This window comes from Oryzias melastigma, linkage group LG1, assembly GCF_002922805.2.
Source record: "Oryzias melastigma strain HK-1 linkage group LG1, ASM292280v2, whole genome shotgun sequence".
Classification (NCBI taxonomy): Eukaryota; Metazoa; Chordata; class Actinopteri; order Beloniformes; family Adrianichthyidae; genus Oryzias; species Oryzias melastigma.
Window position 1 is genome coordinate 15,944,723 of NC_050512.1, and position 13,448 is coordinate 15,958,170.

Here is a 13,448-nt window from a genome sequence, read left to right on the forward strand (position 1 = left end):
GCACTTTACTGTTAAAGTGGCCCATTTTGCTTGAAGATGTTGCACATCTCAAAAAAGCAGGACAGCTGATGTTTCCACAGCTGTAGAGTTCTAAACAACAATATTTTATTCCATAAATTCAACACAAAATAACTCAAACAATTGTTATTAATTGCAGGAACAAACATCAAATGTCATACATTGTTTTTTTTTCTCAGTTTCCGGACTAAAAAAGTAGCCCACTTTAGCTAATGTTACCATATTTTTTTTTTTTGTAAAGTTTTATTTCTTTTGTTAATCGTTGATTCTGCAGGTCATCACATTAAGGTCACGGCCTTAAGGAAGCTAAATGATTGCAACACAATCACCCGAGAAATCAAATCACTTCAGAAAACAAGAATCCAAACTTTATTTTAACAGAACTATAAGTGCAATTTCCCACACTAGGACAAAAAGAAAAACATTAGTGAAAAGAAACAATCAACCTATGAATCATCTTTTCTTAAAGACAGAGGGAATGCATTTTGATGCTGATGTTTTAAATTAAGCCTGCCCAATAAATAATCCATGCAAGCAACTTTTATCATTTCATCACTGCAAACTTACTACAGTAAACTAAGAAAAATGAGACAGGTACGTAACTCATTTACAAACAGTTGAAGCTGCCACTGCCTTTTTGTGTTTGTTTTTTCAGCAGCTCTACTTGTTTGACTGTTTGCATTTGGTTAATTATCTCACAGGTACTTAAGGAGTCCTCACTATATCACCAGTGTTGGAGTGCTCTGTTGTTTTTTGTGTGCCATGTAAGCCTTGGGGATTGTAACTTTTTGTGGAAACTTACCTTCCTGCATTTGATTCCTAGTGTTATCCCTCAAATGAGCAGATCTAGAACATTTTATCCGGAGGTGGACTGACCAATGCTCCAACGCTCCGTCAAGGAGTGAGGTTTCTTAGTTTAAAGTTGAACATTTTTAATGATTTTAGAGCGCCCAGTACAACAACAAAATCAATTTTAGGTCAACCAGAATTCATACTTAGGGCACATCGGATTATAAGGTGAACACTATTGTTGAATGCAAGAATTTGAAAGGTTCTAAAATTAAGGTTAGGGTAACTTTATTAGTTTTGATCTCATTTTAGTTTAGAAATTTCTGTCGAGATCCACCGATAACGAACCATGCATTTTTAAAATGTTTTTATTTAACCACTGCTGACATCAAACTACATACTGCCGCTGTAGTCAGACTTATGTTGCACAGGGTCTCTTTTATTCTGAATAGAACTCGTGCAAATCTGCCAAAAAGGATAAACCATACCATATTTTGAACAAGAAAAAACTTTTTTATTTATGAAAAAAAAACATGGTTTATTTATATTTTTTGTAATAGTAGTAACAATAGCATAAATGCAAATCAGTGTCTTATTTTTTTCTAAAGGCTGAAGTGAGACTTTGTTGCTCCCATTGGGTTGTTGTCCATAAAAACATCAACCTGAATGGCTTTTTAAATGTTGATGGTTGCGGACTCCTTACCTAAGGCGTTCGCCTTCAACAGAGAGATATAGGCTAGGAGGACAGCAAAACCCCCTCCATTGCGTCGTAAAAATAAGTATCTAAATCACAGAAAAATTGCTTTTTTTTTTAAAATATATACATTTTTCCTAAATATATTTTAGATCATTCCAACTGTTCTGTTAGCTTCTATTACAAGCTTTGCATCTGTCTTTTTACATGAAAGTTTGTAACCCTCACTTGTTGGTAGGTTCATTAAAGTCTCCCTTAAAGTCAGTGCTTCAGTCCTCACTTTTGCAGGCAACTTTTCATAAAAAAAACCCAAAAAAAACACTGCTAATGAAATGCAATTACCTTGATTCAGCCAATCAGAATTTGAGTTTCTGTAACTTAATGAGGACGGAGGTTGACATATTCACCTCTGATTGGATGGTCAAAGCTTGGGCTTCCAGAAGTTAACTTCTTCTGTACTTTGTTTCAGGCCATAGCAGGGAAGAGGATTTGTCCACCACTTTCAGTCTTCCAGCAGTTTTGTCTGGTAAGGGTAACAACTTAGTAACGACTTAGTAACGACTAAAACTATTACTGGCAGCTTTACGGCAAGAATTTGACCAATATACTTCCACATACATTCCTTTTGATCCAACTGTTGTGGGGAGAAAAAACAAACAAAGAAGGAAGTCAAAATCCTCCTTCTGTTTTCAGGAAGAATTTGTTTAATTTAATTGTCTTGATTTTAGGACACATCATCTTAAGTGCGTCTCGTCTAACCAGATGCACCATTCACACCATTTTCAACGGAACCCTAAACTTTGAATTGATAATATTCTAAAACAGAAAATGTTTTCACATCAGCTTTTTACAAATCTTGGTTTCAGTCGTTGCAAAAGTGCCGCAAACAAAGTGATAAATAAAAACTCTCTTCAACACCAAGTTATGCATTCTCTCTAGAATCATTAATAGAACAATAAGGCAATGTTTAACTTTTATAAGTAACTTGAATTACAACATGATTTATATTTGTATTCAGGTCATATTCAGAATTGACCATTGGGTTAACTTTGATGCCTCCACGACCTCTTTCTGGTATCAATGCTGACAGAGAACCCTCAGATGTCACAAAACTCCCATTCAGGTACTACTTTTGTCATTCCCTCCAAACCACAGAGGCGTTTCCTCTCTAGATGTCACCGGAGGAATCTGGGTAAACTTGTGTGGATGAGGAAATGGGTGACCTGAAGAGGTTGTGACAAATGCAAAAAAGATTTTGAGACTACCCTAAAAACAAGGGAAACTATTTCATTAAAACCAATTCATTTGAATTATTTACACAAACAATTATACATATTTTGCAAAGGAAAGAGCTTCTTTTAGACACACACGTTAGCTATTAAATCTTTTTAAAATATTTCCCATTTAACCAAATTGACTTTTTTTCTTTTTTTTCGTTTAGTATTCTTATATTTCAAGGAACAACTGGTGTATTTTGGAAAAAATAATAGTTTTCAAATACAATAGCATTCTTGTCTACCTAGAGCTTCATTTCTTTCAGTCACGGCTCAAGTGGCTTTTACTTTAGCAGTCCTTCATTTAATGTTTTTATTTTAACATTTTCACACCTATAAGATTTTTAGTTTGGGTTTAATGCGGAGAGAATCTGTTCATTTTTCTTCCAACTAGAGAAAAGTTTTATTGTTTCTGCTCCACACCAGAGAACAAGGAATCGTTCTTAATTGCTGAACTTTTAAGTAGAAAGCTTTTAAGTAAATGTACTGGATTTGAAAAGTTCTTTATAAACTGAAAATCTCTCACGACAACTCTACAATATTTCTGTATTTCCATCATGGTTCTGTTTTTCAAACATGCTGGAAGGATTCGCTCTTAAGTTTTTTTTTTCTTTTAATGGATGTAAATCACTGCTGCAACTCTGCTGCTTAATACACACAAACACATTATACAAAAGCAGCACCACATAATAATACCTGGCCTCTCTCTCCTTTTTGGCATTCAGAAATCCTACAATTGAACAAGAAATGTTTATTTAAAAAATATTTAAACCCCCTCTGGCCTTCAGAACTGCCTTCATCCTTGGTGGCATAGATTCAACAAAGTGCTGGAAATATTCCTCAGAGAGTTTGGTCGATATTGACATGATAGCATCGCAAAGTTGCTGCAGTTAAACATCCATGATGTCAATCTCCTGTTCCAGTACATCCCAAATGGTAAATATTGGATCTGGGACTGTGGAGATCATTTGAGTCCAGTGAACTCACTATCATGTTCTAAAAAAAAGTCGGAGTTGATTCCAGCTTTATGACATGGAGTCTTATCCAGTAGCATCAGAAGACGAGTACAGAAGAACTGGAGAATAATCAGACTAATCGGTTTTTCCAATCTTCTATTGTCTAATTTTGGTGAAACTGTGCGAGTTGTAGTCGAACATAAAAAAATGACATAATAATGATGAAAAGACCACTGGGAACACGTTTCAATGATCAGAGTGGAGTTTCTGTAAATGACAATGCTAAAAAGGACTGCCGACACATCCAGGGTTTTAGCCCACCTCCACTTAACAGTGCTGGGACAGGCTCCAGCAACTCTGTGGTTACACAGGTTTGGAAAACAATGGACATAATAATGGACAAGATCCCCGAGATGTCCACATGACTTTTAGTTAAGGCTGGCGCTCCATCAAAACCCACACTTTCATTTCCCAGATCACTTTATAAAAATAATGCCTGCTGTCCATTAGCCAGTAACAGAGTCTGCAAACAACTGAAATATAGTGTCATCAATAAACTAGACTGGGATGGTCTGGTTTGACATTTGAGAAAGGCTTAATGCTGTTACAGACGTGGTTTAGAAAAACACTTGAAGCCATCATTGCTCAGCACATTTCCAGAGAAGTCTGTACCATGCATCACACTTATGTATTTAGTAGATTAAAATTAGGGTCAGACTGAACTAAATGTGTTGTGTATTGAGCTGAGTTTGGGGTTTTGTATTACTACGTCATACTTTAGGAATTAGGTGTTTTTTTTTCTTCATATAACCAAGTTATTGTGGCCACCGTGACTTGATGAAACACTGCTGTTTTCATCCACTTAACTAATTAAATGTTTTTAAATCTGAGTTCTGTTACATTTTCAATGTTTTTGATAATTTCAATCCGAAGAGAATTTTTTTTTTTTGGTACTCCTGCAAAATCTAAATCAAAGGTCATTTGACATTAAAACATATTTATTAGTCTATTTGACAACAAATATTTTTTAATTTAACAGCATCATTAGTTGAGCCCCTTACACTACTCCTCAGAATGTTGACACAGGGATGGGCTTGTGGACATCGACATCAACTCTCCTGCTGAAGACCAGCAGCCTCACAGCCGATTTATTCAAGAAGTCCCGTCTAACTTGAGCTCAGCCAAAGACTCGGAGGCCTCCTCTTCCTCATCCTCATCTTCTTCCTCCTCCTCCTCTTCCTCCTCGTCATCCTCCTCTTCGTCATAGTCCTCATCCTCTCCGTAATTGCCCTGTTGACCACCTCCTCCGGCAGCTAAATTCTTCCAGTAGGCGTCATACCCAGAGGCTCCACCGTAGTCTTCGTCGTCATCGTCGTCAGCACCCGCCTGTCGGCCAAACTTCAAGGTACGGGCTGCAAAGAAAAAATGGAAACCGTGCAGGTGACGCATCAGCTCTGCCTTCATTTGCAACAATCAGGTATAGGCGATGTTGGTACATTTTGGTTGTTAGAGATACTCATCAACCCACTAAAACACCAAAATGATAACATTTAAACAAAAATAGTAATTTTGTACTTTTTTTTGTAACTTGCTAATAAGGTGTATCAGGACTTGACTGGTACGTGTGCTGGCAGATCTTATGACTGTCCAGGTCTGTGGAGGGTTATAGTGAGGAGCTGTGTCTTGTAGTTCCCTTGAGGCTCATTGAAAATGAAACATTCGATTGTCGTGCATGTGGTGTGAAGTTTTCATAAGGACTTATGAGGAATGGGTAACGCTTGCGCCACACTACAGTCATTAGTAAAGCATTAGTCACAACTGCTGGTACAGCTAGATACCGACTGTGTGCGGGCAAACAAAAGAAAAAAGTGTGCACTTATCTTAAGGACTTAAGACAGATCTATTGGGCTCCTTTCACAGTCAACGGTGTTGAAAGAAAGAAAAATTTGTTTGACGTGCCTAACCTTATCTACCCTTACATGTGTAAGTGTTCTCTATGACCTGTCTCCTGCAGCATACCATAGAAAAAAAACACATTTTTGCTCTGCAGGCCCACTGAGCGCTCTACAGCCTTGATATTGTGAATTTTTCCCAGCAGACTGCTTGTACCCACCCGTAAGGGCAGTGGTGACCAAGCCATTAAGTGGTGAGACTTTAGAAAAAATGTGTTTTTGCTATATGAACAAAGAAGGAGTTTTTGGATTAAGCTCAAAAGGAAAATTTAACTTCCTTGTTTTTTTGAATACCTCAAAAAAAACAAGTCAGATTCCCTGGTAACCACTATAAAAGCATCCCAAAATTCACGACAGAAACAAACCTTCACAACATTTCTGTTCACACTATTTTTTATCACCTCCTCTATGGTATGCATCTCTAAACATTTGTAAAGAGAGAGTTAAAGGAAACACATTCCAGCAGAGCTACATGACAGGATTCCATCTGTGCAACCAACTTCAAAGCTAACAATTATGCAGCGAACTGTCCCTAGTGTAAAAAAAAACTATCACAGACTGAAAGCTTTAACAAAGAAACTAAACTTTAAGATTTAACGTTATAAGTTAGGAACTCACTGGACATGCTGAGGTCTTTGGTCTCCTGTGTCTCATGGCCACACTTGGGACAAGGTGGTGCTTTGCCCTTCTCCTGCTTGAAAACTTTGCTCTTGGCGTGGTCGTCACAGTAACACGCCTGCAAAACAAACAAAAAACAAATAAATAAAATCCTGATGAAATTCTACATTACTGGATAAAAACAGGAAAACTGTTTTTACTCAATGCAGGATACAGAGTCAAAAATCAAGTCCAGATATGAAAGAAAAAAAACCTTCTGTAAATGCTACAGTAGACTCTAAACGCCATAAGCCACATAAATGTTCAGAACTGTAGTGTGAAAAACTCAACATGAAAAAAAATATTTTACTGAGGGAGTTTGATGTTTTTAATGCTCAACTTTAACAGGAACAAAAATGTTTGACCCCTGAATACCAACATTTATCTCTAATTATATGAAGAAGAATTGGCTGCTTTACCATTAGAGAAAATAAACATCCTCAACGACCTCAGGAGACTTCAAGCTGTTATTTATGTAAAAGGAGGCAATAAAAGATATTAAGAACTGAAGTACGTACACTTTTAAACTGGGCCATTCGGGACGTTTCCGTTGTCTTTACTATTTAAAAAGAGTTCATTACGTTGTTTAACACTAAATGGCTTAATTCAACCCCTAACCATGAGTGAAAAAAAAGCTAGAATTCCTCATTTCTTCCAGGTATGTAAACTTGTGAGTACATCTGTACCTGGCTGCCGCACGTACAACTTTTCCTTGATTGAGAAACTTAATCCCTGATTCATTTTTGGCATGATCTTTAGTTTCTGTTTGATTCTTGAATATATTAAATATTTCCCAACTTGGAAAATTTTAAAATAAAAGAGAAAAATAAACAACCAACTGTGCCCCATTTTGTCTGTCACTAGGAGCTAAGAAGTAATAATAAAAAAAAAGATTTATTTGAATATATCTTCACAAGTGTAAAACATTTGTTGACATTCAGGAAGAGCTGTTTGTAGGTTCAGTTCTGTTTTGTGTAAATACTTCAGAAAGCCTGTTAAGCTGACTTTACTCCTGTCATTTTGGAAGCTGGATGATGAATCGGATCTCGGAAATCAACTAAAGTAACTACGTCCGGTGTTCTTACTTCTGGGACACACGTCATCCAGAAAAGATGTGAGTCACACCTATTTCATGTACAAACAAACACGATGCACACTGATTTCTTTCCTAATGTGTGCTTTAGAATACAAAGATAAATGCAGACTTACCTTACAGCGCAGACAGGAGTGTTGCCCCAATCTGTTACAGGAAACACCTGACACGCAACACAAAAATGCCAAAAGTGTTTTCAACCTCAGCTGCACAATGAGCCTCTGGATGTTATTCAACTCAAGAGTATAGATACAGGTTCCCTCTCCACTTAACAAAGGAAGAAAATGACAAAAATATGAATGACTCACATTTGAATGTCTCCGCCTGAAGAACTTGGCAGCTCGCCTGATGCTCAAACTGATCGTCCTCGCACAAAAAGTTGTGGCAGAAAGAACAACGGAAAATTCTTCCTCCTGCACAGAAGAGCCGAGGAATTATATTTACAGTGAGCCGAGTGGATGGAAGAGAAATGCTCCAGGCAGAGGTTCCCCACCGTGATCCCAAACTCCTCGGTCACACTCGATGCACTCTGCATCAGTGAGGGGACATGCACAGGCGTGGGTGCTCAGACATTTCCTGCCGTGGCATACCCAGGCTTCACAGAAGTCACACACTGCCCCCTTGTGGTCAAAAAAGCAAATGAAAAATAATGTTTTTTTCACCTTTTTAAATCGTTTAAAAAAACAGATCAAAACATGATTACAAAACAACTTTTGAGTTATTAAAAACAAAAAAGTGTGAATTTCTAAAACAACATAAACACGTCTAGCATTGTACCGACTAAATGTCATAACTGCTCTATCCTCATAGTTTAAAAAGACACATCCAATTAACACAACCCTCTTTTTTTTTTTAAATAAACTAGGTTTTGTAAGTTGCCCATCTGTAGAATTTTACATTGATAGAATTTGAGTAGTTTACAGTGCATGTATGCATTATACATCTGCTTTAGGATGTTTTATATCACATTTATCTTTCTGACAAATGCCAGTTTGTTTAAATAAAAAGCTTTAGTGCTCACACATCCTCTCAAACGTCAACGTTTCCCATTGATGTGATGATGATTAATTGCTACCATCATCATCCATGGACAGTGAAGCTACACAAATGAATAGTGAGTGAGACAAGCTATAAATAAATAATTATGAAAATGGTCTTTTGGCAGGAAATAAATCTGTCATAAAAATAAAAAAGAGGTGTTGTTTTATAACTTGAAAGAGTTTATTGTTTAGCTATCCAGTTACCAAGGAATCTCTCAGGCATCCTGGCTCAACTGCAGGGAATCTATTTTCAACCAGGATATGTCTTTGCACGCACACATCAATCAAAAAGCCTTAAAGCTAAAAAAAAAAAAAAAAAATCCTGTCTATGACACAGTTATTACACAACAGTCAAGGAACATCAAAAAGTAGTCTTAGTTTAACCGTTTGTGTCCCTGTTCAGGATTTCACACTAAGTGAAAATTGTCTCAACTTGCATGAAATACAAATCAGTGTTATGAAATGAACTTTATCAACTGACTCATCAATATCTCACGTCTTCTCTGTCACAAGCACACAAAGACATGCAGCTGAGGTACATTAAATTAGGTTTAATGACAGCAAATAATGTTCATAAATTTAATGCAAAATTTCCCTGAACAAGCTTCTACCCAACCTGCAGTAAAGACACCATGTTTAATTGTACCCGCTACGTACTACAGCCCAGGGTTTCTAAATGTAGTACAGGACACAGCACTCTCTGAAAAGTTCTCTCCTGTGGACCTAAGATCCCTACTTAGGTTCAGGAAACAGATGCTCTTTCCAATTTAGACTTAAAAATTGCTTTAAAGCATAAAACTGTGAAATGATGGTGGGTATAAAAAATACTGAGGAAATTTCCTAAATACAACTAATTTAAAAAGAATAAAAAAACAAACAATATTTTACTTAAAAACAATATTTAAATAAGTCCTTATAAATAAAACAGGCTGAATAATAACAAAAGTTCAGAATTCTTCATTTGAATTTATGAATAAAAGTTAAAAAAAGGGCATGAATCACAGTGGACTCACCACCATGGCCATGCCGGTGGTATGGATTCCCGGATGCTTGATAACACAATCGGATGCTTTCATGCACTTGGTTTTCCCTTTAATAATGAAAAAACAACATATCATTGATTATTAACAACATTCAAAGAGGTGAGACAAATATATAAATGTAAAAATTATTTTTTTTACATCACACTTTAAGACAATGATGATCTGTAGCTACCAAGAATATAGCAGCTCAGATCTAAACCTTCCAGAAATCCAGTCTATTGACTTCTACTTCCTTAATACCTTACAGTAAAAGTTTTCTTTTAACTGTTTTCATTTCCACAACTTCTCTTTTGTAGAAGGAGCTTGATAATTGATAATAAAAAAGAGATGCATAAAAGAAGAGCAGTTCTATTTCCACTTTTTTTTATATTTCTTGTTTGTTTTTCCTCCATTGACAGCACAATTAGGTCACTAGGATTTGAGTTCTCATTCAACCCAAATATTTACCAGAATCGGAGAACTATCACTTTGCAATTTTAGTTGCTATTTTTGTAATAAATTATTATTGTGTAGTAATTACTGAGTTTAGGTGTAAGATCCAAAGGAAACCTGGACAGACATTTCAATAAACTCACCACATTGAGCGCAGACAGGCAGCTTCTGCACTGCATTACAGAAGTAACAGAAGGCTCTGTTCTTCTGTTTTCTAAGGGAAAAAATCATTGGAGAGAATGTAAAGTTAATCACGTGGCTATTTAGTTCAGCCAAAAAAATGTACCAAATGCAGCAGCAATGATGATACAAACCTCTGGCATTTGTCGCAGTCCTAAAAAAAATAATAATGAAAACACAGTATTTGAATATGACTTGCATTGAGGTCGTCAAATGTGCATATATCAACATTACACACCATGTTAAAGTTGCAGGGGTGTTTCGCCACATCAACGTGTTCCCGGTTAGCTCGAGTCTGCTTCTCTCGTTCTTTACGATTCTCTGCCTTTTTCCGGGCCCCGGTTTTCTTTTTGGGCATTTTTTTTTGTTTTTTTATCTACATACAAGAAAGCGTAAAAGGTGTTAACCATACGGCAGTGTTAAACAACATGTCATCAGATTTTCACAAAATAGGTTAACTGTAAAGCTAGCTTGTTGTACTGACACGCGCTGGTAGGTAAGCGCGTGACTTGCTTTCATTCTTGCTAACTTTTTGTGTATTCCTAACAATAACACTTAAGTCCTAACAAATGTCACAGTGGCACCATTAATCGTTTTACACTTTGAGATAAAAGTACTTTTACCCAAGCTCTAACTCGGAACAGTGTCTTCTTGGTACGTCTGAAAATGTGTTCGTCAGGAAACACTGTGGGAGTTTTTGGTTCCGCTGAAGAAACGTTCCTCTTCTACCTTTATCTGACTTAAACACAGCCATTTCGGTTAAACGTTTTAGAATTTTTTTTTTAAATAAACAGATAAAGAGTAAGACATGTTTGGCAATATAGTCTGCTAGACATGAGATAAATTAAATAAATGTGTCAAAATAAATTTACAGATTAAAAAACGAAATTAAAGCAGCTACTCAACTAATAACTCAAGTTTTTAAGAAGGTTTTGTGGATATAAAAAGTATATTAAATCATTTTTAAGAAACATATAGAGACTCGTATTTCCTGTTTTTGACTGTATAAATAGATGTGTCATTTTTACATCAAATATGAAGCACTTTTTCAAATGTCAAGTGATTGGAAAAATTACATTGAGATGTTATATTCATTCTAAAGTGCCGGTTTTATTTTATCTTTTTATATTTTAACTAAAATAAACAAATTAAATAGCAACTTAAAAAATACATCAAAATAATGCAAACTGAGCATTATTAGTTAAACTTCATTCTATAGTGACATGTACTTGCAGAATTCAGTGTTTCCACACATTGCACTGTAATAATGGCTTGATCCTTTTTTGCTGCCATCGCATGTGCGTTTTTTGCTGTGATGGTCATTTTTACATTATAGTAAAATAAACCCACAATTCCTCAATGCAAATGATATTTTGTAATACTAATAAAAATCTATTTATTTCATTTTGAAGCAGTTTTTATAGATATGACTACCAACTTCCTGAGATGAATCAATTTAATTGGATTATAGGAATATAATTCAAATCAGTCGATTAATCTGTTAATCACCTATTTTTATAATACATACATACATACATACACACACACACACACACATATATATATATATATATATATATATATATATACTTCAATTAAATATTTTTAAAGCAAACTTTATTATGTACAACAGGCAACACAAAAGTAAAAGAAATAAAAATATTGTGCAACCTGCACAGAGTTGCATAGTATTTTTTTTATCTACCTCTTGTGTGTTTATTTGTCACATTATCTTATTGAACAAAGAATAAGATAAAAATAAAATAAAATAAATTCTGTTGTAAAAATGTTCTAGTCCTTTTTAATCTTTCAAAAATAAAACAGTTTTATTCATTGAATGTATAGGAGAAATAACACGTCATAAAAAACATAAAATATAATGTGAACATTTTTAAAAAAATTTGTTTTTTTTTAGTTTTTTATCTAGTCAAATTTTTTATTATATAATTATATATTTATTATATTAGAAAGCTTCCTACGACGTCACTGGTCCACGCCCAGGTCACGTGACACCGCCCAGCCTGTCCTGAGAGGGCACGGAAACAGCTGAACGAGAACAACAACATGCTGCAGACTTTTTCTCACTCAAACTCGTCCCACATTCCTGCTGCAGCGGCTCGGACGTGGGTAGCATGCGTGCCCGGTGAACGGCGGACCCCACTCGGGGGAGTTTAGGGGAAACCCCGGAGCTCGTCACCCTCCCTCCCCCGAACCAGCAAGCCGCACCATGGCCCCGTCCCTCATCCCAGACTGCCGCAATCTGACAGTCTCGACGTGGCTGCTGTCGCTCTGCTTCGTCCACTGGCTCTGCCTGGACTTCACGGTGGCGGAGAAGGAGGAGTGGTACACAGCCTTCGTCAACATCACGTACATCGACCCCGTTACCTCCGCGCCCAGGACGGAGAAAAGCGAATGCGGTCGGTACGGGGAGCACTCGCCCAAGAGAGAAGCCAAAGGTCAGGTCCTGCTCCCGGCCAGCCCGCAGGACAGACAGGCGTGCGACCCCAACGTCAGGTTCCCGCGGGCCGCCCAGAGCGCCGGGGCCTGGGTGGCGCTGGTGGCCGCAGGGAACTGTTCATGTCAGGACAAAATCCGCAACGTTGCAAACTCCAACTCGTCTGCTGTTGTGATATACAACACCGCCAACGACACCATAACAATGCCACATCCAGGTAGGAAGCATCAACCTGCGGGTTCCGGTCTGCACGTTCCCCAGAGTTCAAGCTACAGGTGTTAGGCAGGTGTACTGGTAGTGGGTCACTTGGTTGTGTTCAGAGGGGATCAGTGTGTATTAAAGAAAGACGACCAGTATACATGTGTTGACCACAAACGGTCTTAAATTAACTTTTAAATGTAAGATTGGAGGATAGAATCCCTGAAACATAGATGACCAAGTTTGAGGGCTTAATTGATTAATTGATTTATATCCTGCCAATCCAACCAGATTGATCCGTTTGAGGCAAGTTGTTGATCAAATCCATTATAAAATTGTTTCAGTTGCAAATAAATCAAATATATAGCAATATTGGAGAGTACTATTTGCATTGTTGTACGGCAGGTGACATAAAAGTACCACAACACACATGACAGCAGCAACAAAAGGATCAAACCATTATTACAGTTCAATGTGGGGAAACACTTTGAATTTTACAAAGACGTGTGACCATACATAATGTTCCGTTTGTATTATTTTGATGTGGAAAAACAAAAGTGGGCTGAACTTTCTGAAACTAAAATGTGAATGGATTTGCTTGATTATCTTGTAAGAAACTTAGACTTAGACTTAGACTTAGACTTAGACTTTGCTTTATTAATCCCTT

General features: G+C 36.8%; 2 protein-coding genes across 5 annotated transcripts in view; one reads left to right on the forward strand and one right to left on the reverse strand.

Moving 5' to 3' along the window:
* Positions 1–241: 241 nt before the first annotated feature.
* Positions 242–10,868, reverse strand: znf330 (zinc finger protein 330). 2 transcript variants are annotated; one of them, XM_024259906.2, is made up of 10 exons: positions 10,752–10,868; positions 10,367–10,504; positions 10,263–10,282; positions 10,092–10,162; positions 9,487–9,563; positions 7,927–8,053; positions 7,742–7,846; positions 7,550–7,596; positions 6,302–6,419; positions 242–5,143 (listed from the first exon to the last, which is right to left on the reverse strand). In XM_024259906.2, the coding sequence occupies exons 2-10, from the start codon at positions 10,484–10,486 to the stop codon at positions 4,884–4,886; spliced, it is 945 nt and encodes a 314-aa protein (XP_024115674.1). In that variant the 5' UTR covers positions 10,487–10,504; positions 10,752–10,868; the 3' UTR covers positions 242–4,883. The 2 variants fall into 2 exon arrangements, with proteins under 2 accessions (XP_024115674.1, XP_024115675.1); XM_024259907.2 differs by lacking the exon at positions 10,752–10,868 and adding an exon at positions 10,613–10,733.
* Positions 10,869–12,119: 1,251 nt separating this feature from the next.
* The window catches only part of rnf150a (ring finger protein 150a), a 10,788-nt gene continuing 9,459 nt past the window's right edge, over positions 12,120–13,448 (forward strand). For all 3 annotated transcript variants that reach the window (XM_024259968.2, XM_036212297.1, XM_024259969.2), the window contains exon 1: positions 12,120–12,800. In XM_024259968.2, the coding sequence (XP_024115736.1) occupies positions 12,356–12,800 (445 nt within the window). In that variant the 5' untranslated portion in view covers positions 12,120–12,355. The remainder of the gene's footprint in view (positions 12,801–13,448) is intronic.